Genomic DNA, 26883 nt, shown 5'->3' with positions numbered 1-26883 from the left:
GTGCTGACAGCGATCTTTATGAGCTGCCTTATTTACATATAACTATTAGGTTGGGCTGTTTCGCAGCCTGGAGCAAAATGGGAGGTTTGTAGGGCTGTTTTGGGTTGGAGCAGAGATAATGTGTCATCATCTATCACTACCATTATATGGACGAAAAAGAGAGCCAAAATAAAAGCGCCATGAGCAAATACATGTAAGTGCATTCAGACACACACGCCTGCGTCCCTCCACCCATCCAACAGTGTGCCGTTAAGAGCCTGACTCCAGCTGTAGTTGTCAGTTGGTTTAAAGAGAGTGTAATTACCAGTGGAGATAAATTAGCATGTGAATACCGGCAGCATGGAGTTGTTGGGGGTAGGAGGGATGCAGGGTGAGATGGGGGACAGAATCGGGATGGCCCCTTGAGGGAGAAACCCGATCTCCTCTAACGCTCCTGCTCCTCCTCGGACTACATGTACAGCACCTTCTCACCAAAGCGCCTCCATCCCACTGGTAGTTTCTATAGAAACCTCCCCAAAGGAGGTTCAGTTTGGAAGGAAGTCTTGTATTTGTGTTTTCAGGTGCACGTACTTGTTTTTAAAACTTTCCTTTCGTTATACTCATGCATCAACCACTGTCCCAAATCAAGCTGCGACACACACTGCGTTGCCTGTGTGTAAGTATGCATCCGTCTGTGTGCGTTTCACAATGCATCGCATCGCCCGGCCCCCCAACCCAGTATCAGGCTGTGTCTGTGTGTCCCCTGGGGCATCCTGAGTGACAGATGTCTGTTACCCAACGCCAAGTGAATTAGCCCAGTGTGACTGTCTGTGCCAGAGCTGAGGGGGAGCAGAGGTGGTGGGGCCACTGCCGGCCTGTGTGAGCCTTAGGGAGGTTGCGGTATGGGGGTGGTGGGAGTCGATGGAGAGAGGGGCGAGTAACAGGCCTGTGTTGAGTCGCACAGCTTCACCTGGCATTCCTTAGCAGAGGAGCAATAAGCACAAAGGCGCGATCTATGGGAGGAGATAAGCGCTGCCTCTGGAGGTCTGGCACTGATAGGCAGCCAGTCCTCACACTGTCCAAGAGAAGATGAACAAGTGAGCCAGGCAAAGCACACTGCCAATATCTGTAGGTCTGATGTTTGTATGTTGAATTAGAGTGCTTGTCAGTATAGTGGCAATGAAATAGCAATATCTGTAGTGTTTTGTTAAAACTATATATGTGTTTGTTTGTTTTTTTATTTTAGGGTAGTTGAGGTTTGTTCATGTGTTGTTTGTTCAGCAGTGGCACTAGGAACTGGAAATGTCATTTTAAGTTTTGCTTTGAGGCGTGTTCAACACTGGATGCGCATGTTCAACATTGGCTGTGCATTGCTCCAGGTTTATTTCCCCATTTATTGCATTGTTTCGTTTTGCTTCTTTAGATATGCAGGTTTTTATCTTTAACAAGTCAGAGCAACAACTTGTGTTTTTTTTTCCTTGAAGGATGTGTGTGTGTTTTCCTTTTTTTGTGCAAGAAGAAAATCCTCATCCTTAGTTTACCCCTCCACAATGCCTTAACAATCCACAGCCTGCTCTCTGCCTGTGAGGCCACTCTCCAAGGTAATTAGAGAATATTTCTTCAAAGAGGAGCTATATGACCCCTGTGTGTCCAGATAAAAGGCCAGTGTGGCTCAGCAGCCCCCTCTCTCGCTCCGTCACAAGGCTCAAGAGGACTCCAGCAGTCCGCTGCGACGCTTCCAGAATCTCTCAAGCTAATAAGATTTGATATTAAAAAATGTCCACCAGCAACATTGCAGGAAAATACACACAGACAGGCAACAATGTTTTTCAGTAGGATACCACCTCGTAATATCTTTCCCCATTATGTCCTGTTTCCATCCATCTCCCCTTTTCCTCTCTCCTGCTGATTTGTTAAATCTGACCTGTTCAATCCACTTTTTCATGAGCTCTACAGCTGCACTTTTTTTGCGCATTTTGTCTCAGCTTCCTCTGTCAGGACACTGCATCATCCTCAAACTAATAAGAATCTTATCATAAGCCTTTTACAAACAACTCATCATAGATAATTTATTATTTATGTATGTCTGATAGAAAATGCAACTGGTCTGACTTTGTGGTCAGAGCATCCCATCTGCAGCTTGTCTATCCTTCAGAGCAGCTTTGTCAACACAGGTGACCACAAAATATTTTTTTTTTCTTTTTTTTTAAACCACAGCTTTTTATTGAGTCATTTCTGCACTGTGTATGCTAGGTTCCTATACAGTCCTGAAAGGGTTGGAAAAGCATATTATTTGCTTTCAGTGATTTTAAGGTTTGAATCAGTAGGGAAAGAATTACAACCACTTCCAGAATATTTCACTTGAGCAGTGGCTGAGTCTGAAACAGCTCTGATGAAAATCAGCACCTCTAAAACTAAGACCCTGGTCTTGAGCTGGAAAAGGGTAGAGTGCCATCTCCAGGTCGAGGACAAAGTGCTGCCCTAAGTGGATAAATTTAAGTATTTCAGGGTTTTGATACTAAGGAGAGAACCTGATGAGGACCCAGGCCACTCTGGAGGGACTGCATTTCTAAACTTAAAATGGCTTGGAATTCCCCCGGAGGAACTGGCCCAAGTGACTGGGGAGAATGAAGTCCGGACTTCTCTACTTAGGCTGCTGCCACAGCGGCCTGACCCCGGAGTAAGTGAAAGATGGATGGCTGAACCACTGAGTGCTATGTACAAAGCGCCTAGAGTTGCAGTATCTTTTTCTTCCGTTTAACTTACAACAGAAACAGTGAAATATTCAGGTTTCCTGTCAAAAACAATCGATGGATCTCTTTCATCAACATTTCTGATATGGTGGAAAAGGTCCTAACAAAGTTGAACCATGTCTTTTTTTTTTTTAGACCAATACATTTTTAGATTAACAGTTAAACACTGTGACTTATAGTATTGCATATTTTAAATCCACATATGGCCACATCCCAATGAAATAGAATATAATGGAACAGTTATTCAAGGCAAAAACTATAGCTTATTGAATAGATTTGTTAAATCCAGAGGGATATAAATCTATTTAAGCATTTCTTTCTGTTGAGCTAATTTTCTTGGAAATTTGGCATATTTAAAAACAATGGATGATTTTTTTTTAAAAGCAGAAATGCTAGCTTACCGAGAAGTAAGCCTGTGTGCTGGGTCGTATGTACAGCCAATGCTTTTCAGGACAGTACATGAAATATATTGTGATGTGGGATGGAGACGATCATCTGACATATTAAGGAAGGTCTGGTTACTTCTGTATTTGTATTAAGTCTCTCATCTTCCTCTTAACAATATTCCACAAATTGTTTTTGGAGTTTAGGGCATGTCAATTTGCAAGTCAATGAAGCACATTTGGACATTAAAGCAGGTATTTGCACTTTTGTTATTGTGGACCAGAGAAAAGTCCCACTGGAAAATGAAATGACTTGTCTGCTTGAACATTGTGAGCAGAGGGAAGCATGAGGTGCTCTAAAAACTAATGATAGACAGCAGCACTGACTATGGATTTGAAGAAACACAGTAGCTCCTGCAGATGCCATGGCTCACCCGATCCTCTCTGACTGTAGAAATGTCACACTGGACCTCAGTCCAGCCTGTGTGTGCTCCCTTTTGGAGCCCTGATACCAATGGCATTCAACACCTTATTAATTTCTCCAAAAAAAAAAATCTTACATGGTTTTGCTTCACAATTCTCCCAAGGCTGTGGCTAATATTGCATCTTTTTCTACTACACCTTCTCCATTTTTTGGCCAAAAATATAGCCCATCGTAGCATTACAGAGCTAAGTTTGTTTCATTTGAAAACAGTCAGTCACAGGATGGCCTCGCTGTTCAATTCCATTTACTGTGTATGAAGGTCGTTTATGCTGTCGCTATAGAGTAATCTCCTGATCCAGAGGGTGGGATTCATTTCTTTCTTTGGCAAGCACTTGAGTTTGATGCGCCGTCCGTCACTTTTTGTGATAGGGCCATTGTTAAAGATAAAAATGGATCTGTGTGTGTGTGTGTGTCAACGTATGTGCTTGTCAGATGGCAAGTTACTAATAGGTGAGACAATGCAAAACTGACCTTGATTCAGAGACATATCCTCCCTACCGGACAGAATCAATAGCTTTTGCACACTGCTCTCAGTCCCCATCCTCTGTTCTGACACACAAGTAAACACACACACACACGCAGATCCATCTCCAGGCACCGATCAATAACCATAATCTGTTTCTGCCCATCGCCAGTCATGCGAGCCAGGCTTTTAGGTGGTGTGTGTAAGTGTGTGTGTGTAGCAGATAGAAGAAGGTTTGATTCTTTCGTTGGAACCAGAAAGCTGCTGAAGTCTGTCATGTTTTCCCCCAACAGGCTCATATTAACATATCTGGGCATAATTTCAAAGCATTTAAAGTGAAAACATAAAGGATATGATATCCTGTGTACACTCCTTTGTGTGTTGATGCTTCATCCCCGGACTCCCATTATAATTATTAGTGACACATTCTCACAGCCCTTCCTCCAAGTTATTGTCCCACTCTCAGCCCTGTCTGACCACAACCTTTTTTTTCCTTTTGTATACTGTAAAACTCTTCACCTAGCAGAGATGAAAGTGCTCCCATATGCATGATGGGGTGTCATGAATAGGATCTGCCATGTTAGTGTTGTCTCACATGAATTATTTAGCATTGCTGATAGGTCTAATTTGCCAGCTGTTGTGCCATAACTGTCAGCAGCCTCATAGATAATACTCAGCAGTCTGGATCGCCATGGTACACGGTGCTTGACTGGGCACAGTGAGACGCCTTGCAAGTCATTATATACAGGATTCATGTGAGTGTAACTTGCCAACTTCCTGTTTGTAGGAAACGAAGCTCACTACCAGGAAGTTGCTGTAAAATTTAAATAAATTTCATCACCTGAACTTTGTGGGGTGAGTTTATTAAAATGGAGTTATTGCTGAATGAGTGTGTGGGTAGAGGCCCCATTTGGACTTGGCAAGTTCTTCTTTGGGCGGTGGCTGGCATTGGCTTTGATAGGGTGGTTGGGAGTTTATGCATTATTTGGAGGGCTACTAAAAGGGGAGGGGTCTCTCTCCCCCTCTGAATGTTTTAACCTAATCCCATTATCAGTGTAGCGCACTGCCTCCCATCTCTTCCCCTCCTTATCCCTGCCCCCTCCCACCTCTCTCTCCAGCTGACCAGCTGTTCCTGCCGGGACTCACGACAATGTCCGATGTGTTCAGATCACTGCGTAAACCCCCACCCCACACACATGCACGCACACACACATTCGCTCTTCTTCCAATGCACACACAGATGAACAGAGTGCAGACCATGCACAACCAAAGCAATTGCCAAGCCCATTGCTGGAGCGTAGAAAGGCCTAGAAGGAGGAGGGTGTTAGTTAGGGTTGGGGGGTAGCTTTGGGTGTATGGAGGGGGCAAGCGCAGGCCTGTCAAACCAAGAGCCCTGACTCAGGAGGCAGCCCAGCTCGGATGGCATATGGCGTCTAGCTTCATACAACATGCAAAAGTATTCTCGCCCTTCGTCCCCTCTCATCTACTCCCCCTCTCCCTGTCTCCCACTCCTGCTGCTAATGCAAAATGACTCATAGCATTACTCCTTTTTTTTTTACCCCTCCTCCCCTCCACATTAGTTCCTCCTCCTCTTGCCACCCAGCCCGTAACAAAAGGCGTCCACTGCATGGCACCCACACCCTGAAAAGCCCTGGAGGCCCTGCCCAGCCTGCACTACAGGGCCTGGGCTTCATTGGGGCCCCCCCTTAAAAACACAGGTAGGGCAGGCGTAGAACCAGACGGCCGACAGCAGGGTCCCAGAGACCCGCCAAGGGTAGCATACATACACACACACACACACGTCTGGTGTCACACTGTTGTGGCAGTTTTGTATTTTGACATTATGGTAAATAAACTAAACTTTCTTACAGTTTTGTTGTTTTACAACTGCATCTCTAACAATTAGAATATCAGCTAAAGATGACTTATTTCAGTAACTCAGAGATATAGATATATTTTTGCACAGTTCCAGATTTAAAGTAAATGTAACATAGCTTATAATTCAAACATTTCATATAATTTCTCATAAATTTGCAGGGTTTGTGATTTTGGCATAATATATAGTCACTGAGTTCACCATAACCTAAGACAATGTGTGGAGTATTAGACACAAGTGCATGGATAAGCCTGATGATCTGAAAGACTTTTGGAGTTACTTTTCTTAGATTATTAGATATGTTGTATATATAAGAGAAGGACCTTTCTGTATTTCTGGAATCAATTTTATGCAAGTTTTTTTTTAAAGAAACTAAAACATTTGAAGTTAACCAGTCTTTGAAATAGTTTTGCATATGAAGGAATTGTTAAATCTAGATTGGAAATGTCTGTCAAAGTATTGTCCAAACATGATTTCAAATATTAATATCAGCAAAAAAAAATACATAAATTCAGTGCCCCACCCCTGAGATACTGTAATCCCAGAGTCCCTACTGGACGCCTCAGGGTCCAGTGTGATTGGTTTGTTGTTGCTGTTTCCAGCTCAAGTGTAAAAAACCTGTCCCTCCGCTTTAAGTGATTAGCATCCAGCTAGCCATTCCATCTGTTACCCCTAGCCCTGTTTAATTAATGAACTTTCTTTTTCCACCCCACACCCAGTGAGCGCAGCACTAAAGCAAAAGCTGTTAGTCCTCTCAGGTTATCGTGTTATCCCCCTCTCCGCACCCTCCCAACCCAGTGCATTCCCATTGATTAGTTATGTTTTGTTTTCCCTCTCTTTTGTCTCAGGGTTCTTGAAGGGAGGGTTAATGAGCTTTACTGGCAAGCGGTGGTGCTTGGAATCGGGGAATAAATGGGAATAATATTTTTTTTGTAATAGATTTGGCATTGATGTGAAGCCTCGTGCCACCATGCACGCTTTTGCACATGTGAAAGGTGCGCTTTTGTACAAATAGCTTGGAGGTGCTTTGTATTTTATCCCTGCTTGTCTGTTGTTATTCCTATGGAAGGCTCTTTAAACAGTCAACTGTGTCAGCATTAATCTCCAGACCATCGCAGAAAAACTCTTGTCCCCTTCTCTTGTAACCAGCAAGTAGTCTGTCTCTTTTCCTTTATGTCCCATCTTCCTAGCGTGTCTCCTACTACAAGGCCAGAAACAGCTCGTTGTCCAGCAAAAGCTGCCCTCTTTTGTTTGTGCGGCCCTTTTTATCCTTGTGCTAATCGCCGTGGTCGTGTGCCTGAGTTGGACCCCATATTTCACGCTCAGCTCTCCTTTGTTTGACACACCACCCCTGATAAGAATCCCAATTCTAGGGCCTCTCTGATATTGAAATCCAGCAGCGGAGTAGAAAGAGCCTTCAATCATCCATTATCTGTGCTCCAGTGATTACTATTCAATCTCACAGGGTCCAGGCTCCTCATCACTGGCCCCAGAGCTGAGGCCGGCCCCTGAAAGAACCCACATCCCTTAACGCCTGTGTCACATTCAAGCATATCCATAGATATTCCCGACGCTGTCGTGAGGCAGCCTCACATTGAATGCTGCTGGGAAATGTCAGTGAAATGTCACTCATCTCGCTCCACTGGAATCTCTTCTTCTCTGATCTAGCACTACGTTTTGTTAACTCTTTTTTTATGGGTTGTTACGTCATCTGGCTCTTCTTTCTAAATTACCATTTTATTTTGTAATTCCCCAGGATTGCTCTTTTATTATAAGACTGCATTGCTTTTAATGTTGCAGACTTAATTCATAGTGTTAAGAAGGAATTAGTTGATTATTCATAAGTTCCACATTAATGCCTCTTTAAATACTTCAAAGGCACTGTTTGCTTCTCGGCTGGCCTGTGGCCATTGTTTTCTTTCAGTGGACGTCCTTGTCCCTCCCAGCATTTGCATTTTTGCACTAAATGGAATTTTTTGTATTGATAGACAAGCGCGGCAAACAAAGCAATAACAAAAACAAAACATTTAAGTGTGCATCGCTGTGCATTGTTTGCCTCTTCTTACAGAAAGCAGCCTTTGATGTGTTAATTCTGATAGTCTGTCTTTTATTGTCAAGTGGTGGCTGTGGCTGAAAGAGAAGCATTGAGAGATGCTAGCTCAATCTTTTGACGTCCCTCCTCTGCAACAGGCTGTAATAATACTGAGTTTGATGGCGTACTGGTCATTGTGTTCCTTCGCCATATTGCATCTTTGGTTTTGGTTGATTCATACCAACAGTGCATGACTTCATGCCAACCAGCGGGACGTTTCAGGGTCTGTTTCTTTAATCTATCTGTAGTCTCCTATACAGAAATTTAGTTTTGCAAAATTACATAACAGCTTCAATCAGGTGGTCACTTGGGTATTTTGTTTGTTCAGAAATAATCATCTTTCATATTTATTTAGTAAATTGTTCCAAATAGGGATCAGAACCAATAAAAACCAGACATGAGGCTAATACTATAGTATGTAGTAAAGTAATTTTACTGTAGTGTGTAGGAAAACTTCATTTTAATCATTTATCTGCACTTTTGACAATTTCTCTTTTGTTAAGTGATTAGCACACACATAATGTTATAAGGTATCTACTTGTAAACATGTTCCTTTTGTGTTTGGATGCCAAAAAAACTTTCAAATATTGTTGACCTGTATTGCTAGCAATAGTTAGCATCAAAACAAATGGAAAATCTCAATGTTTTCTGACTTGTAACAAGAATGCTCTCAACTCTGTTGTGATGTTATTCCCAGTTCCGTGTTGACTTTGATTACAAATTGAGTGTAGTATTATTACATGGATCCAAATTTGAACCAGGAAGTGGCCATATGTACTTATGACATTCAGTCACAGATTGGCAAACCATTGAATTGTTCTAGAGTTGTTTGGTGTCAAAGACAAGGTTACGGTATAATTCGAGAGCATTTGTTTGTTTTTTTGTGTCATTACTGTAAAATTATACTTTTCTAACTTGTGTCTTTTAGCCTTTTTTATCCTCTTATTGCATTGGCCTATCTTAGTGGTTTGAAATGCAATATGAGGTTTAGTTTTCCTCTTATTTAATGATTTAATTTTAGATAACAGAACGACTCAATAGTTTTTGTTTAATGTAGTGTGCACATCTTCATTAGTTATGTATAGCTTCTAATTACTATTGATGAGATGCTAGCTCATTTGGGTACAAATCTATAGCTTTTTGTTATTCTAATGATTGTTATTTATCCTCAGATCTCCAAGCCAGGGGGCTTTGGAATTTTTTCCCCCCTTTTTTTAAAAGCTGTAATATCTGGAGCTGCTCTAGCTACGCACACTTGTTTTTGTATCAGGCGGCTGACAAAAATCCAGTGTCCCTCCCCCCACATCATCGCCCGTCTGCCTGTATGTATAGTACTTCCCGCTCCTCCATCTGTTTTTGTCCACCCATGAAAAGGTCCTTTATAAGCTGCAGGATGCACAGTTGACATGCTGTAAGCTATGCTTCACCCAATCAAGACAGTGCAGCAAACGTATGCCGTGAATCCAAAGGGGCCAGGGGCCCTATCCCCCTCCCCCAAGTCCATTTCGATTATGTGGGATCTCTGTCAGAGATCTTCAGTTGAAGAAGTTTTTATAACAGACATTGTCTCCATCATCCATTTTCACTATAAAAGCCTTCAGTCTGAATGGGCCTTCATGCTTGCCCACTGGATGATGGCTGGCTCCTGATTAACCCTGGAGTGACTAGCTAATGTCATTGAAGGAGGGCCACCTGGCTGTGAGACTGTACAGTCAGCTGCCACTGAAGGGCCAGAATAGGGGACGACCAGGTGTTGGGCTGCAGCCCCCCTAATTGTTGCCATGTAATAGCCTGCTTGACTGCACAATATAGCCCAAGGGCGAGGATTAGGGAAAAGCTGTTGCCAAGACAGAAGTCTATTTTCTTCTTTGCCCAAGGTTTTCTGTGTGAGTTTCTTTCTGTGTGCATACACATATACATCTCCCCTCACCGTTCTTCTTATCTATTAATATACAGACAATGAGAAGGCTTGGTCCTGCTCCTGCCTTAGTTCCAGTCCTTTATCGTCACAAGACGTTGTCTACTAAATGCATCTATGTGCACAAGACAGGTGCATCTCAATTAGAATGTCATGTGAATTAATTTCAGAAATTTTATTTAAAAAATAAAACATATAGATCCAATTTCAAAATTAAGTCTTGTTGTAGCTCATATTATTCAAAGTTCTTCAAAATGTTGCCGATAGCTGTAAGCAGAAAGGACCTCCTGTAACAGTCTGTATTACAGTGGTTCTGACAAGCCTCTGACAGAAGACACTCTGTTGTTGTAAAGCAGTTATTCGACAATCCCCAGAACAGAACCACCCTTCTTTTTCTGATTGTTTGGCCTTTTTATGTCTGTTTAAATTGAATTACGTAAATAAATTCAGTTTTAATATTACAATTTTTAAAGATGCACATATAAAATGTGCAGTAAAATATTTTTGTTTCACTACAATAATTATTCCACAAATATAAGATTCTTAAAATCTTATGAAATGTCTCTAACCCTCCAGGAACTAAATCCTCTTAGCACTTACATTTACCACAGATGTGATCATGTGCAGCATAGCGCTGATCATTATCATTCCTACTAAATGCTTGTCATTTTGCATAAGGCCAGACAGCCTAATTGGCACAATAAACCTTCCATAGACTGAAGGGACAGGAGATTTTATGTCAGCAGAGATGTTCGGCATTAATGCATTACTGTTGTTCTGTTGCACATGCCACAAGCATCATTAAAATTGCAGAAGCTTCTGCTCATTTTGTTTTTAATATTTCATCAGTGCTTGTCTGAGTAATGTTATCGTATGGTTAAAATCAGAGTCATTTGGCATGACCTAGAGTTTGCGCTGTACTCTTGTAATTTAAGTGTCTGACCTGTTTTCTGTATGTCAGATTGAAGAACAACAGGGGAGTTTGATTTGCGTGTGGGCGTGTGTGTGTGTGTGCGTGCTTTTAAGCAAGAGTCCTAATGTTAAGAGTTTTTTGTAACCTGATAATGATTGCTGTTCTATAAATTTAATCAGAAAATATGGGGTGAAATGCCTTGTGAGCATTCAGTTGGATTTCAATCACTACCTGGGTTCAACATGCCCTGTGTTTCATCAGCGACTTTTTATTAAAAGTTCAAATTGAGATCAGATAGATGCTGTTGTTCTGACGCGACTCCAAACAAGTCAAATGTCAGGAACTGAAGGGAAAAAATTACTCACATTCACCCCAGATAGCTCATATCATGCCCACCTTTGTCCCAACCTAATAATGTTTCCATTGGGCTCCGGCGTTCATGTCACTCTGGTGATCGTCACTGACAAAGGAGACCTTCAGAGACAACCGTCACCCAGCCACTCGTAGAGCTGTATCTGTTAATCTTCATCCCTATCAGCCTTTTTGTAGCTCATCTTATTATGACTTTCTGTTAACGTACCGTGGAGGCTGGTGTGACTGTCTGGCCATAATGGGTCTGTGTTTGATTAATCATGTCGACCCTTTGTGTTTCACATCTGAGCCTGCTGTATTAGGACTCATCAATGGACGCCAGAGTCCTTTGAAAAGGAGATTGGTTACAGACTTGATTCATCTAAATACATAAGACCAGTAGGCTTTGACAGTTGCCGTGTTGGGCAAGACCACATTAGGTCACTATGATTCCTATGGCTATCCAAAGTCTCTGGTGAAAAACGGTGGCTTATTACTTTAAGCTTTAGTCCCAACAATCAGGTAACACCACTGACCTCTGTGTTGGTGCTACAACTGTGATTTGTTGTTTGGCAAAAAATCAATTTTTACTGTCCCCCAGAGAAACGGTAAACTGCCAGAGACTTCAGAAAATGGGTGACTACTTTTTCCGTTGCAGCCCGTAAATTATCCGGTCAGGCCGGTTTCTAGACATCAGGTTTGATCTTCAGCTTAGGCCAGCCTGCATGAAATCACTGATGCCCATCAGTGATGATGTCACTGGTTGAGAATGATGTCAGGACCATAACTCCTCGTCTTGCTGTCTGAATGCCAGATGAACTGCAGAGAGGTGTGGAGGTTGGAGCGTAGAAAGCTCTTGCAGTGGGAAACCGACCCCTCAGGTGTCATTAACCTGGGATTACTGTTTGACCTGACTCCTTTGGTGCTCCTGCAGCTCCAGTTATCCTGGGCCCACTAATTAGACTACTTGGTAAAACTTTCTGAAAACAGCTAGTCCTCAGGAGAATCCACTGTCGTCAAAGTCCACGCTCACCCTGAAAATGGACACGCAGACACCTCCATTCATCATAATGCATTTGTGACACATTCAGACATTTTCTGTACTGCTGCTAAAGCTGTCTATGCCCAAAAAAAGCTGTTTAATGAGACACCAAGAGCTGAGTAGCTGCTATATAAAATGGGACACACACATGCACTGTACAATCACCCTACTTGCTGGTTTCTGTCATACATGCTCTCACTTTATCCGTCTCAATCTGTTTTTCCTTCCCACTCTGCCATTATTCCTGCAGCCAGCTTTATTGCCACATTCACGCTCTGCCCGTGTCTATCTTTCTCCCTGTGTCTCTCCATCTAAATTTCTCTGTCTTCTTCCCCATAATCACCTCACACCTCCGAGGGCCTCTGCTGAGACGAGCTTCACACCTCAGCCCTCGCTGTGACAACAGGTACCGCTGGCACTCAGTGCTCGGCCTCTCTCCAATCAACACCTGCTCGGCTTTATCTCTTTTTCTTTCCTTCCTCTTTTCCATCTTACCCCTCCCTCCTATAAGTCTCCACCCTCTTCCCCCTTTCAGTGAAATCCATTCTTTTTATGGTTTAGCTAATGGTTTTCTCCCAATAACTTAGTTTCCACTTTTTCCATTTTTTTACTTAAATATTGGTGCATACAGTGCTTTGCATATAATTGTTACCACTGCAACTCTTTCACATTTTAATATAAAAGACTTACAGGTATCTTATTGGGATTTTATGAAACAGACCAACACATAGTACATAACTGTGAAGTAGAGAATTTGTTGACAGGATGAGCATTTGTGCACTGTACAAATCTGCCATTTATAGAGCAGTAGTGATAAATAAGACTACAAACCTGTTTGTGGTTTGCCACAAACTATGCAGTGGATGCAGCAAACATGTGGAGGAAGTGCTATATTCTGGTGAGACCAAGATTTTACCTTTTTGCTTACATACAAAATGCTTGGTGTGACAGAAACCTGACACTGACCATTACTCTGAACACAACATGACAGTGATTAAACATGGTTCTGAGTTTCTGTTTCACGTAGGGAGGAGAGATGAAATGCCTATTTAGAAAGGAAAACATCTGCTTTTTAGTCCGTTTGTACTCGCACCCCAAAGTAACCAAGCACCCCACCACCATTACCATCAAATCTCTTCCTCTTAACAGGCCAATTACATGACCACTTGGAGTCGATGGCACTGTGAGCTACTCCTGAGGCCCTCTCCTTACCAAGGTCAAGCTGATTGGCCCAGGTTAATGGGCAGATGTGGGGACTGACAGAGGAGGGGGTCGAGCACACAGAGGAATCCTCCACCTCATCTCTCAACTGTCCCTCTTCACAACAAGAGCCCCTTTCCCTAGAAGCGCTTTGACAAACAGCATTAACCTTGGTTGCTGGTGTGGAGGCCGGAAGGCCATCGGCATGGCTTTGTCCACATGCATGAGTCAGAGTTTTAGGAAGAAATAGACATGCGCCTGTTTGCTTGGTTGCTGTGGGATTTTATTTTATTTTATTTTTTATTTACTTTTTTTTTTGACTGTCATTGTTGGAGTAGAGTTCATTCAGGGAGAAATTTTCCAAATGTATTTCCTTGAAGAGGATCATTTTCAAAAAATGGACCAACCTAGAGTTGTTGCCTGAAACAATGTCATAAATCCAGGATTGATCTGGGGCCTTTGTTACTTTCAACCCTGGTCAGACCTCCATTTTTCCACCTTCTTCTAATATAAAAATGTTCTAATTAAGCTAAATATTTCTAGCTTTAGGGAGTGCTCTATTTAAAATTCAGCATGATTAAGGCATATAGACAAAAAAAGAGGAAGCAGTCACTCTCCCCATACCCATCATCCGACTTCTGTTGGATAAAGTCAGAGCTTACGTAGTTAAATATCAGACTAGAGGCTCTAAAGACCCCACTACTCCTTAATCTCATCTGGATTTTTACGTCCTACTTCTCATAGCTTCTTTCTATATTTCTCCATGTTTTCATTGGAGGAAATTCAATAAAATCTGTCAGTCCTTGGGCTTTCGTTGAGTTATGCAGTGACATTAGAGAAACCTTTGGAAGGTAGGCCTTTAAAGCTGATTGGTCTAAGCAGCAGGTGGTGGATAAAGGTTCAATTCATGCTGTTTTCCCCCCTCATACATTACTATGTGGAAACAAAAACAAAGATAATTTCACTTTTGTTTACAGAGAAACAATTGTTCTGCAGCTCTACATACCTTTAGAATTTTCAAATTAGCTTTGTAGCAGTGATCCGATGGGTTCCTGGTAATTTTCTTACTAAGAACCTCATCTGTTCAGTGTGTATAAAATGTGGTGCTTAAGCAAACATGTTTTGGCTTTCAGCATACACACATACAGGACTATGTTTAGAGGCCATAATGCATAATCATCCCTGCTGGCTGTGCATGTGTGCATGAAGACTCAATTTGTTTTAGATGTGTTGAGTGTGTGTGTCGGAGGCCAGTGATGGTGTGAGGACTTTTGTCAGCAGGGAAACTGGGGAGCACAAAGAGTCAGGCTGGTCTGATTGTCAGGATGCTTCTCTCCAGAGAGACACCAGTTCAGAGGTCAATCTGGGCTCATTTTCTTTCAACTGCTCTTATAAATGGAGGGTTTTGATGTTTTTGTATGTCTGTGTTGGGTCTGTTGACACACAAACACTGTGTGTGAGTATCTGTATGTTTCTTCCTATGCTCAGTTATTTACAGTACTAAATGAATCTCAGTAGTTGAGTACTTTCATACCGGGTCTCTGTAGAAGCAGAGAGAAAAAGGTGAGAAAACCTAGCTCATCCAGGAGGGTAGAGACTGGCTGCTGGGATCCAGCAGGGATGGGGCAGCCTTCTAATGAAGAGCCATCTGAGGCCTCTATTCACCTTGAACATGGGCCACTGCAGCTGCCCTGACCTTGGCTTTGATCCACAAAGACGTTTGACCCCCACCATTCCCCCAGAGCTACCTCCCTGCCATCTGGACAGCACGCATGCATATGTAAACGAAATGTGCACACACCCCGAGATGCATATGTATGTACACATACATTGTCCTGGACACACATTCACATATGCCTACACAGGTACGAGTAGTGAGAATGACATTAACTTGAAGAAAAAAAATAATGTCCAGAAGGAGATGGTTTCAAAAATTACTTTTTTTGAGTATGTGCATTATCCTAAATGTGTAGATGTTAGAGGTGTAACATTATATGCATTTCTAGAGATGACAATTTAGCAGTTTTGATAAAACTATGACTTTATGCTGTTTCTATTTACAAATACAGAACAGGTTACTTGTAGAGCTGCATGGTGCACTGATGGCAATATCAGTTTGTGCAATATTTCAGTTGCAGAAGATCTTTAGGAAGCAATATTTCATAGCACTATTTTTCAGAAATCATGTAGTAAAATTTAAGTGATGACAATAAGGCAACCAGTGATGAAAATCTTGGCGTATGATGATATGCATATCAACATAGAATTCAACAATCATATACAAAATCGTGTTTTCCTACTATTGTGTAGCCCTATTTTCATTTTAAAATATATTTTAAGTGTTTCTGATTAGTGTAGAATACTGATTACAAGATTTTTGTCCTCATGGAAGAATTTATTCCAAATTTGATCAGTCTATATTTTTTAGCTTTCATACCTACCTTAAGCTAAGAAGATTACACTCCTTTAATAGGGGTGTTATGAGACTGATATTAACCAATGTTAGAACATCAAAGTGAAGTCTGATTGGTGGAAAAAAGTTCTCCTTTTACTTTAAGCTAATATTATGAACCCTATATATGAAGGTGAGTCCTACATGCGTGATGCCCTGTATCTGTTTGAGAGTCTTACTGCAACTGGTTAACTTTTAGCTGCTGATAAACTGAACTTGCAGCCATTTTCAGTTGACTTCATTAAACTGGACAACAATAAAAGAACTACTTCCTGTCTCTGTTCAAAAGAAGAATCTCAGACATGCAGAATGTCAAACTTAAACTTATCTGAAGCTCATAGAAGCTTAAAGTAAAAGAACAATTAGAAGATTTCACTCTGACAAGAAAAATTGTGTCATTTCGATGTGAAGAGCTCTCATCCTAACGTCTCATTAAACTCCTAGTAAAATGTGATAATAACCAGAGATTAATTTGCATGCTGCTTTTTTTATTGTTATCTGTTTCATCCCAATGCCAGATCCACTTACAAAGCCACCCCATTAGGAGGAAGCAATGTCCTAACCCAACTTGTTTTACTACTCCTCACACCTGGAAGATTTTTTTTTTTCCCGCCATTTTGTTACTGTCCTTGTGCTCGCCACACTCCATAGACATTACATTGGTTTCCCTCACCTCCCCCTAATAGAAATGCAGCCAGTTGGAACGTAGGGGTTCCTTGGAAATTCCCAAAGTGGTGCAACAGTCTTCCACCCAGTCCAGCTGTAAATAACAGTTATGTCACAGATGACTTGAGTTGCAGTCCATCTGTGAAAATGTAGACCTGTTTGAATTTTTCCTTTTGGTTTCCCATTTGTCTACTACCCAAATGTGTTTGAGTCTTAGTGGGGGATTTCATTGGCAACATGCATTTTTCCTAAAGTATGCTAAATTTATCCTGAAGGATAATTTCATGTTTGTTGCTATTTACCTTCCCTGCATGTTTGCTCTCACCACCCATGTTTGAATTCATGCTTCTTCAGCAAAAGTAGGTCAGAATCAGCCGGCTGGTATCCATAGCTTGGACATAGCCTTTGCGTCACTGCTCTGGATGTGTCCCCTGATTCGGTTACTATGAGGAGATGGCAGCAGCTGTGCATTTGCAGTGGAACAAGCTGTGCCCATGGATTAGTAATTAGGGACAAGAAAAGAAAAAAAAAGAGTGGGAGAGAGAAGGCATGATTACTACTTGATGTACATCAGGTCAAATTTCTTTGCAGGTATTTTTTTGCCAACACATATCATTGAACATTAACGTGAGTGAGCATGACCATGCCCTGTGCTTTTACCCATCCTAAAAATACCTTGAATTATTCCCTGTTTTTCTCACCCATCTTTCACCTCCATTCTGCATCTATTTTCCCCCATTTCTTGATTACTCTATTTTGTTCATTTTTTGTTATTATTTTAAGTTTTTACTTTCTCTCTCTTACTCACTGTAATCCATTTGTCCAACTTACAAAGAGGGCAGCGGAAGGAAGTAGTGGAGGAGAGGCGTGTGTCAGAGTCAGAGAGCGCCTGCTCCAGCTGGAGTCAATATTTGCTTTAGGAATCTCAATAACAGGCCCACAGTCATCTGCATCTCTGATAATGGACCGCCATATGGCTCTGTTGACCCACGCTGTGCTGAGGCTCTCTCTCTGTCCCCATCCCTTCTTGTTTTTCATTTATCGGCTTCCCTGAAAGTCGTTTCATCAAGACCCTTCCTTACTTCTGTATTTTTTTTCCCCTCTCCACTTGTCCCCTCTCTAGGTACATTTTGTTATTTTTTTTACAAGCTTATTTTCTTTCTGTCCATCATCCACTAAACCCTGGACATGACCCACCACACAGAGCTGTGACCCTTGTTACCATAGCAGCAGGGCCTGGGATGCCCACTCTTTGTCCAGCACAGTTTCCGGCAAGTGACAGAAAACAGTGACGTTGCATGTCTGGAAGACGGATAAAGAGCACATTAGGAAGTGCTTTTACGTGCTTAAAGTCATGCTGCTCTACTGTGAGGAACAATCAATTAGTCACACCATATTATTTGGCAGCTTTTAGAGCTTTTATATAGCCAATACATACTTTTGAGTATTCCTACTCTGCCTTCTTCTTTCGTTTTAAAGTGTAAAATAGAAGCTTTTATTTTTATGGTGTCTTAATGTTTAAATTTTATATTTTTCTGACACTTTTCTGTGGCCCAAACCGTGTTAAGAACATGTCTCTATGCAGGCATTTAAGTTTTGCTTCTTAGATTTGTTAAAGTATTCATACCGCAATCATCTACTGGAGCGTAATTAAGATTTTAGGTGATAGAACAACACAAACACGTACATAACTGTAAAGTAGAAAGAAAGAAATGCATACTTTAGCTAAAAAATGAAAAGTGTGGCATTGATTTGTATTTAGTGCTCTTCAGTAAATACTTTGATGAACCACTTTCCACTGCAATTACATCTGCGTATCTTTTGGGGCATTCGTCTTTCATGTTTGCACATGTAGACACTGACAAGTCTTTTGCAACTTATTGTTTTCATCCACAAGAATGGATTTTTCCATCAGCTCTGACCTTCTTTGTTTCATGCCATTGGATATAAATTGCAGAACAAATTTTTTTTAGCGTTCTACTGACAATTGCTTTCTTCTGTTCAATTTTACATGAAAACCAGATTTATAGAGCACATAACGAATAGCTGTCCTGTCATTACATTGAGTCCTGGATCTCTGCAGCTTGTTCGGAGTCATCACAGGTTTTTAGCTGATTCTGAAAACGGCATCCATTTAGGTGGACAGATATGTGTTGGCAGGTTTTCAATTGTGCAATACTCTTTGGGTTTTGGGACAATAGATGGCATGCCCTTCTTTAAGATGTTCAAATCTTGGAATATTGTTTTGTAATCTAACCCTGCTTTAAACAGTTAAACTTTATTTAGGAATATCAGAGTAAAGGGGTTAATTTTAGTTTTGAAAATTTGTCTTTCCACTATGAAGTGAGAAGATTATTCAAAGTTGGTGTCTGATAATATTCATATAAATAGATAAATGTGTTTGCAAGGTATGGTGTATTTTTTGAATGAAAATAATTTTTCAGAACATGCTCTCCTACCTCATCCTTTGTCTTACTCTACCCTCTGTCCAGTTTTTATCCGTTACCCTGAACAGCTTGGCTGTCGTACCCGCTGGTGTGTCTCTGCACAGGTGCCCGTCATCTCTGCTTCGCCATGGTTCCCCTCAAAGCCATTGGTCATGGCTGCCTTGGCCCCTGCTGTGGCGGCATGTGCCCACCACAGGCTTCCTGCCCAGTGACTGTCTAGTCCTATCTATCTAACCCAGACCACAGCCCCTCGGCCCAGTCCAGCCTATCTCAGCTTAGCCTGGTTCATCCTTGGCGTCCACTTCAGCCTAGTTTCACTCTACCCAGGCAGTCATAATGAGATGGGGGAGGAGGGCATCAGCGTTCAATAACTGAGGCTTTGTCTGCTTGGGAGTTCATGCGTTTGTCAAGCAATTTGTCAGGCATTGTTTGAGAAGAAAACATAGTCACAGAGAGTAGTCCGACCCATTCTCGGATATTCGCTCACCCACACATTGTTAAATCTCAGGATACTTACTGTCATCATGGCATCAAATAGCCCTTTTTACCCCAATGGTTCTCTTCACCATATTTTATCCCAGACTTCCTTCCATTCCACAACAGACTTAGCAGGATATATCTATGATAATGATATGATAATAGCTATCAGAATGTTTTTCCACCCTCACCCAGAAGCCATTTTGGAGGCTTATTTATCTATTTATTTATTGGAGTTTCCTCCATTCCAAATCCAGCCATCCATCCTGCATGCTGGCTGCCCAGGCCTCAGTCGCTGCTTGTCACTCTGAATTTCAAATGGCTCCAATTTTCCCCCTGATGGCACGGAGAAGTGGCAGGCAGCACATCGGGGAGGGTGGTCCTAGACATGCTGCCTGCAGCAGGGGTTCTATTAGAGAGAGGAGAGGGACGAGAGTAGGTGGAGGAGAGCTTTTCAGCATCACGCCAGCATTGATGTATTCTTTTTTATGATTATTTTGGAGACTGCATTCTCATTTGGGGCTATGTGGCATGGCTGATTGTTCCATTTCTGCTTCTGGCTGAAATGATGATGATGGGGCTGCCTGGTCCAGCTAAGCTAAATCACACCATCACAGTGTTTTATGAAGCAACTGTCAGTCAGTTTAAATAACTTTAAGAACAATAATTCAGCCCCTCTCACCGATTATCAAGATTAAATAATAACTTATCAATAAACTTTGTCTCTGGAGAGGAAACCTTTCCTTTCATACAGGAAAGGAAAGGTGAGCAGTTGTCATGGGAACAAATACCGTAATATCTTGTGATAATGAATCATTGCCTACCATTTATTAATTGACCAGATAAAGCAAAGAAACCCAGTATAACTAATGAGCAAGAGCAAATCTAAAACATAGCACAACATAAATGTTAACTATAACCTATTTTTGACTGAGTTACAATGGATGGAGAGTGTTTTCAATAAGACACTGATTAAAGCCATAAAACTTCTGTAGTGTTGTAGAGTCTCGGATTATCATTTTACAGCATCTATAGATACTTTTTATTTTCTCATCTGAGATGAAAGATTCCGATGGAAAAAATGTCTAAGCAAATTTTAATTTTACAGAATGGATTATTTTTAGCCAACACAGGAGGTAACGAGCTGACGGTACTCTTCGATCCGCCATCAGATTTTCTTCCAAATGCCAGAGAATCGCAGAAATATAACTTTAGGAAAGTATTTTCCTTCTTATTTAAAACATTGTTACTAAGACAACAACAACTTAGAAGTTGAAGAATTTGGGATCGCAGAACCAAATTGGTGTGATAACTTAAACCCATTCACCTCCCACACATGCACACCATTCTGTGTCTTAACTTTCCAGTTGACTTTCTCGAGGCTCAGAACATGTGTACTGAGTACATGTGAAGATGAAGTATACATGTATGTGCGTAGACACTTTTGTCTTTTTCCTGTGCATCCAACAATATCTATGAGCTTTAGTATTATCGGAGTCATCTGTGTGTGGTGTGAGAGTTTCCTGCTGTGAGATTTCATAAAAAACCTATGTAATAATTGCATGTAAAGGGGGAACTCTTGACACTAATGCATTGTTGCATTGACATTGTTTTTGTGTGGACAAAATATTTGCAGCATATTGAGCATATCTTGCATTTATCTGTGTCTAATATATAAATTAATCTTTTTTCTCCTCTACACAGGAAATGATGCGTTTATTAACTTCAGGGGTTGTTTCATGTAAATTTATGTAAAAAAAACAAAACTTGAAGCATATACCAGTTGCTTTTATTTATTTTTTTCTACACATACTGTTTGCTCCTTTAACGAGTCACCGCCAGCTACGAGGAGCGAGCACTCTACTTGGAGGCCATTGTTCAGAACCACAGAGAGGTCATGACCTTTGAAGACTTTGCTTCGCAGGTCTTCTCTCCCTCCCCATCCTATTCTGCGAGCGGAACAGGTGAGAAATAAACAAAACTCCCCCTCTGTTCATCTCATTGCTGCATCATTTGTCTCCTTTTTTTTTTCTTCTTTCTTCGTTTGTTTTCTTAGCTCCCTTGCTACATTAGTCTCCCCTCCTTCACAACACACCTGTTTGCCCCCTTCTCCCTCCCCTCCACTCTTCTTCAACGCCTACGCTCACTGATGAATATCAAACGAAAAGCCCTGGCTCTTCATGCGCTCCGACTGACTTCAAACACACTGCTTTCTCCACTTCCTCAAGCCCCACTCACGCTACTTTGTTCATCCCTTCTTTTTTTTTTTCAAACTGCATCTTTCCATGCAATTACTTCCCCCATGAATATAAGCAGCCTCTTAAATGCCAGTTGCAGAGTGCCTGTTTGTGTTTATGTCTGTGTGTGTGTGTTTCCTCATGAGCTCAGTCACTAACACTTAAAAGATCTGACCGACAAACAGCAGCTCGCGGATGTCAGCACAGCCCTCTTATCAGTCCATGATGAATAGAATGGAAAACGTGTCTTATCTTGTTCTTCCTCCTTGTAGCAGCTCTGATCGATCTGCAGCAACCCTGAAATCAATACAAGATTGCACTTTTCTACTCTATTGGATCCCGACACACATTCTGTTTTGACAAGGAAAGCACTTCACAATACCACACCACAGATGCCTTGTCATTTTCAGATATATCGGAGCTTATACGTATTAATGGTGCTTTAGCGTGCATGCAGTGTGTTTACTGTGAGTGTGGACAAGTGAAAATTAACTGCAGTCTATTTTCCAGTGTTTCTGCCGGTGTGTTGGACTTTAGAAAGGAGCAGGTGTGACATTCAGGCAGGCAAGAAGTTGTCAGTCACATTTCCATATCGTCGGCCGCTCCTTCCTGCAGAGGTGTTAAATCTCCTTCAGCAGCAAGAAAAAAATACCCACACATCGAAGGAAAACACATTTCTCTACAGTGTTAAAATTTTTATATTGATATACGATTGTTAAAGGATTGTTAAAAAGTCAGTAATTTTATCATGTTTTAAATTCACATATTTTAGAAATCCAGCATAAAATCTTATTTACACATAATCATAACACAATAATAAAAAGTGAAATCACAAAAAGCAGATGTTAATTTAGTTAATTTTTCGATTAAAATCACAAACTTTCAAAGTACAAAATATTTAATCAGAATTTTTTTTGATAAACAGGTACAAAGTGCTGCATATTTGTGAAGTAGAAAAAAATACCTGGTTTTCAAATTACAGATACAATTTGAAAAGTGTGGCATGACATTGTTTTTTGCCCACCAAGTAGAGAACATGGTTCTGTCAATTTTGGTGTGTCACCCACGTCCTGACACAGCAAACCAGACCCAGTCTTATCACCATTTTTAACTGTGTAGATTATTTTCTCTGTTTTGAAATGCTGTTAAATGTATTGGGATGCACACCTTCTTAAAAGTTCCACTTTTGTCTCACCATTTTCTCAAAGTCTTGTGAATCATCGAGTTGAATTTGGAAATGATGTAATGCAGATGCACAACATCTGCAGTGCTGAAGAAGTTGTTTTGAGTTCTTCAGTGACCTCCTAACATTGACACTCTCTTGAAGCATTTTTGATATTCCAGCTTTTTCTGGTTAATTTCACATCAGTTCCATGTTTTCTCCTTTTTTGGAAAGCGACTCACTCTTTCGTTCACAGGAGCCCAAACTTTCGGACTGTCGAAGACTTTCTCATTTGTTCTTGAATTTCTTTTAATCGGACCATTATGTGTTTCTTTTTCAGATTTTTTAGCTGACTCAAGTGATTTGGTGATTCTTCAAGTCAGACAGTAATCAGACCAGACAAAGAAATTTATTGATAATTTAATGGGGCCGGGAGGACTAACTCTTTCGTTTCACATACGGACAAGTTGTTTCTGATAGTTTTTTCCCTTAATAAATGAGCCATCATTTTATATTTACATTTGACAAAAAAGAATAAAGAGGACTTTTGGAGGAACATTTTTTAAACATGTAACTATTGCCAGTCAAGTTTGTATAGATTTTACACCCAACCCCTACACAAGCATTGTATGTGATGTACATGGAGGTAAAAACGTGGCTTAAAATTGCTCATTAATTATCTGCCTAAAATGCTGACTTCTCAGTTCTGAGAACCCTCAACACCATGCAAGGCTTATAACTTTGTATATTATTTCATTTAACTGTGTTAGCTGGCTGACCGCTCTCCATCTCACTCTTCTGTACAGTGCTCTCCAGTTTCTTTCATTCGTGCAGGGCTGTGTTTATATGCAACTTTGTCCTCCCCATCTGCTTGTCTGTCCATCCTGCTACGGCTGCCATTGCTGCCACTAACATGTCATCCATCCTCCATGACAGCGTGCAGGCGTTGGCCGGGGATGGTTTGGGACATGGAGTACCCCTGGGCCAAGCTGGACTGTAAGACTGCCTGTTTCCTTCATATTTGGCATGGCGTTCAGCCCATTGACATCCCCCATTCAGTCGTTTGATCCTGACATCATCAGATCCCTAGAGGCTGCGTTTCATTTCTGTTGATGCATCCAGGTTTTGATTCCAAGTGCAGGTCCTGCATGCTGATTTGAATATTACAGAAATAACATACAGTCCCTTGCAAAAGTATTCATACCATTTTAGCTTTTTCATATTTTGCCACATTACAACCAAAAACGTCATTGTATTTTATAGGGGTTTTTTGTCATTGACCAACCCAAATATATATGTGAAGTGGAAGATTTTTTTTCACAGGCACCCCTGAGTCAGTACTTTGTAGAACCAACAATGTGTGCACTTACAGCTGCAAGCCTTTTGGGATCGGTCTCTACCAGCTTTGCAGATGTAAAGACCTAAGTTTCCCCCAGTTTTTTTTTATTCCCGGTCAGATTGGATGGAAAGAATCTGTGAATGAGTTTTTAGGCCTTGACGAAGGTTCTCAATTAGAATTAAGTTTGACTGTTGACTGGGTCGTCTAAATGTATGAACGTGGCTCAGTCGTTTTATCTCTGGCTGTATGATTAGGATAATTTTTGTGCTTTAAAGTAAACTTCTCGTCTTAGTTTTTTTGCAGCCTGTAACAGGCTTTATTTGAGGATTGCTCTGTGTTTTGCCCCTTTCAGCTTTCCTGACCTGCCATGTTTCACTATAGGAACGGTGTGTTTAAGGTGAAGTGCAGTGATGACTTTTTCACCATGCATTTAATATTGGTTTCACTTGACCACGGCACCTTCTTCCACTTCATTGCTGTATGTTCTATGTATACCAAACTTTAAACATCCTTTATAAAGTTTTTCTTCTTGCCACTCCTCTATAAAGGTCAAACTTAAATATGCTCAAATAATAATTGTCCCAATTGCTTGCACTGGCTTTTATTTAGTGGTGTCAATGTACATGAATATGTTTTTTTCATAAAATTTTAATAAAATTTAGGAGTGGTTGTAATGTGGAAAAATGTCAAAAAAGTTAAAGTGGAATGAATATTTCTGTAGACCTGAGCCCACATTCATCCTTTACTTTATTGCAGCTGCTGTTATTCTCAATGTAACTTCACTCTCACCATGCAGCTTCTGTGCAACATCATGGCTTCCTGCATGAACCGGTCCATCTATCCCACAAACTCTCCATCAGTGTGTTACACTTTCCACTGCTTTACTTCACTCTTTAGTGTTTTTCTTTTTTTTTTGTGTGGTCATTTGCCGTACTTCTTAAAATGATTAATGGCAGAGGAGAAATAAAGGTTCTCTCAGGATGAAACTACATAAAAGCTGCTGTGACCCTTTGAGGTGCCCCAGCATCTTTTGCTCTTTCACCCAAACTGCTTTTCTGCTCGTAACATTGGCGGTAAATGTTTCTAAGTCTGTTGTTTCCATGTGAACTGCACACCGTTTGTGCACTGGCTTTCAAAATGCTCTATTTTTTTTTCTTTTTCAAAGTCTGTGTTATTGGGCACCATCAAACATGACGGTACCTTCAGAGAAATGCCACTTGTTCATTAACTCATTATCCAGAATTGGTTAACCCCCTCTTTTTTTAAAGCTCTGAATTACAACTAACCACAACACCACACATGCTGCCTGAAGCTCCATCCATTGAACTCCCGTGAATCATTCAAATATTTGTATTTTCAGCAGCAATGTGTTGCGTTCTGTTTTTCTGGTGTTTCCACTTTTTTTTTTTTTTTTTCCTCACAAATGAATATGTACTCTGTTTTTCCTTTTTAGATTAACAAAAATATCTTAAAGGTCCAAATGCTAGATGTGGTGAAGGTAAGCCAAAGTCGGACTGGAAGCTTGTTTCGGTCCGACTGCTTTACCTACCCTTCACTCACCCTGACTGTTTTTACCCAAGCCGCTCTTCTTTTTAAATTCAGTACTAACCAAGCTTTATTTACTGAATGCGCTTCAGAATGGGAAAAGAAAGAGAAACCGGGCTGTTTATTTGGGGGGTGTCCTACTGTTTAGACCAGGCTGGTAATTGAGAGCGATGTACGGTGGCGACAATTAGCACCTGACTAAGTAGCAGCATGAACAATAAAGCTACACTTCTGGCCCTTGCTTCTGCATGTGGTGCGCCTTTATCTCTTCCCCCTGCAAACACTTTTCTCTTTTCTTTCTTTCCCTTTTTTTTAGCCCCCCCCCTCATTTCCTCCTGTTGGAGTGTGCCTGTTTGCCTGGGGCATACTCTGAGACTAACACCTGCCGCACTGGAAGACGTCTTTGTCATCTAAAGCCTTGTTTGAACTGCTGCACTGGGGACCAATGGGAGTGCATGGCCATTTAAAGGGTCCCTTTTTTATCTTTTTGCCCTTTTTATCAATCTTTCTTCTTTCCTTCTAAAACAAACGAGACTGCAAGGGTGGGGGGGGGGGGCTAAATGTGTGGGTTCAAAACAAAGAAATATATACATTCAGATAACAAAATTCCTCTTGATTTAGGATATTTTGCTATAATACTGTTCGCTGTAAATATAAATCTGAGACAAATGCAGCTGTAGCCATGGCTGGTATAAGAACCTTACAGTTCAACCTGGAGTAAAAATACCATTACTTCTTGATATTTAACCAATAATGTATCGCTTGTATGTAGTGAATTGTTTTATTCAAGAGAGAAAAGCATCAGGTATTCCTTCTGCTCATAATATACTGGTATTTGAATATTACTGTTAACGGGCCGGTTACTGGTAGACTGAGGGTTTAAGAATGTGAAATTTTAAAGCTGGTAAAAATTTGACATCAGTTTCACAGGTTAAAGTCAGAGACACCACAAAAAATCCTGGAGTGATCAGAGTTTTCTCCAGAAACATAGAGAAATAGGGGAAAAAAACAGCACTGCCTTTTCCCCATTTGTTACTGCCAGTCAGCTGACTGAAAAAATGTTTTGTTTCTTTTTTAAACTGACAGAAAACACCAGTTTGGGTG

General features: G+C 41.0%; 1 protein-coding gene across 11 annotated transcripts in view; it reads left to right on the top strand.

The window, feature by feature from the left end:
* ralgapa2 (Ral GTPase activating protein catalytic subunit alpha 2) overlaps positions 1-26883 on the top strand; it is a 116379-nt gene that overhangs the window by 84362 nt on the left and 5134 nt on the right. For 4 of the 11 annotated variants that reach the window (XM_032546806.1, XM_032546807.1, XM_032546798.1 and 1 more), the window contains one exon: positions 21339-21460. In XM_032546806.1, coding sequence (XP_032402697.1) covers positions 21339-21460 — 122 coding nt within the window. Of the gene's footprint in view, positions 1-21338; positions 21461-23831; positions 24207-25687; positions 26849-26883 lie in introns of those variants that run through there. The other 7 variants (XM_032546801.1, XM_032546802.1, XM_032546804.1 and 4 more) reach the window with 5 other exon arrangements.

Source organism: Xiphophorus hellerii, chromosome 19, assembly GCF_003331165.1.
Source record: "Xiphophorus hellerii strain 12219 chromosome 19, Xiphophorus_hellerii-4.1, whole genome shotgun sequence".
In the NCBI taxonomy this organism is placed as follows: Eukaryota; Metazoa; Chordata; class Actinopteri; order Cyprinodontiformes; family Poeciliidae; genus Xiphophorus; species Xiphophorus hellerii.
Note: the sequence above shows the minus strand (reverse complement) of the source record. Positions and strands in the feature narration are given on the sequence as shown.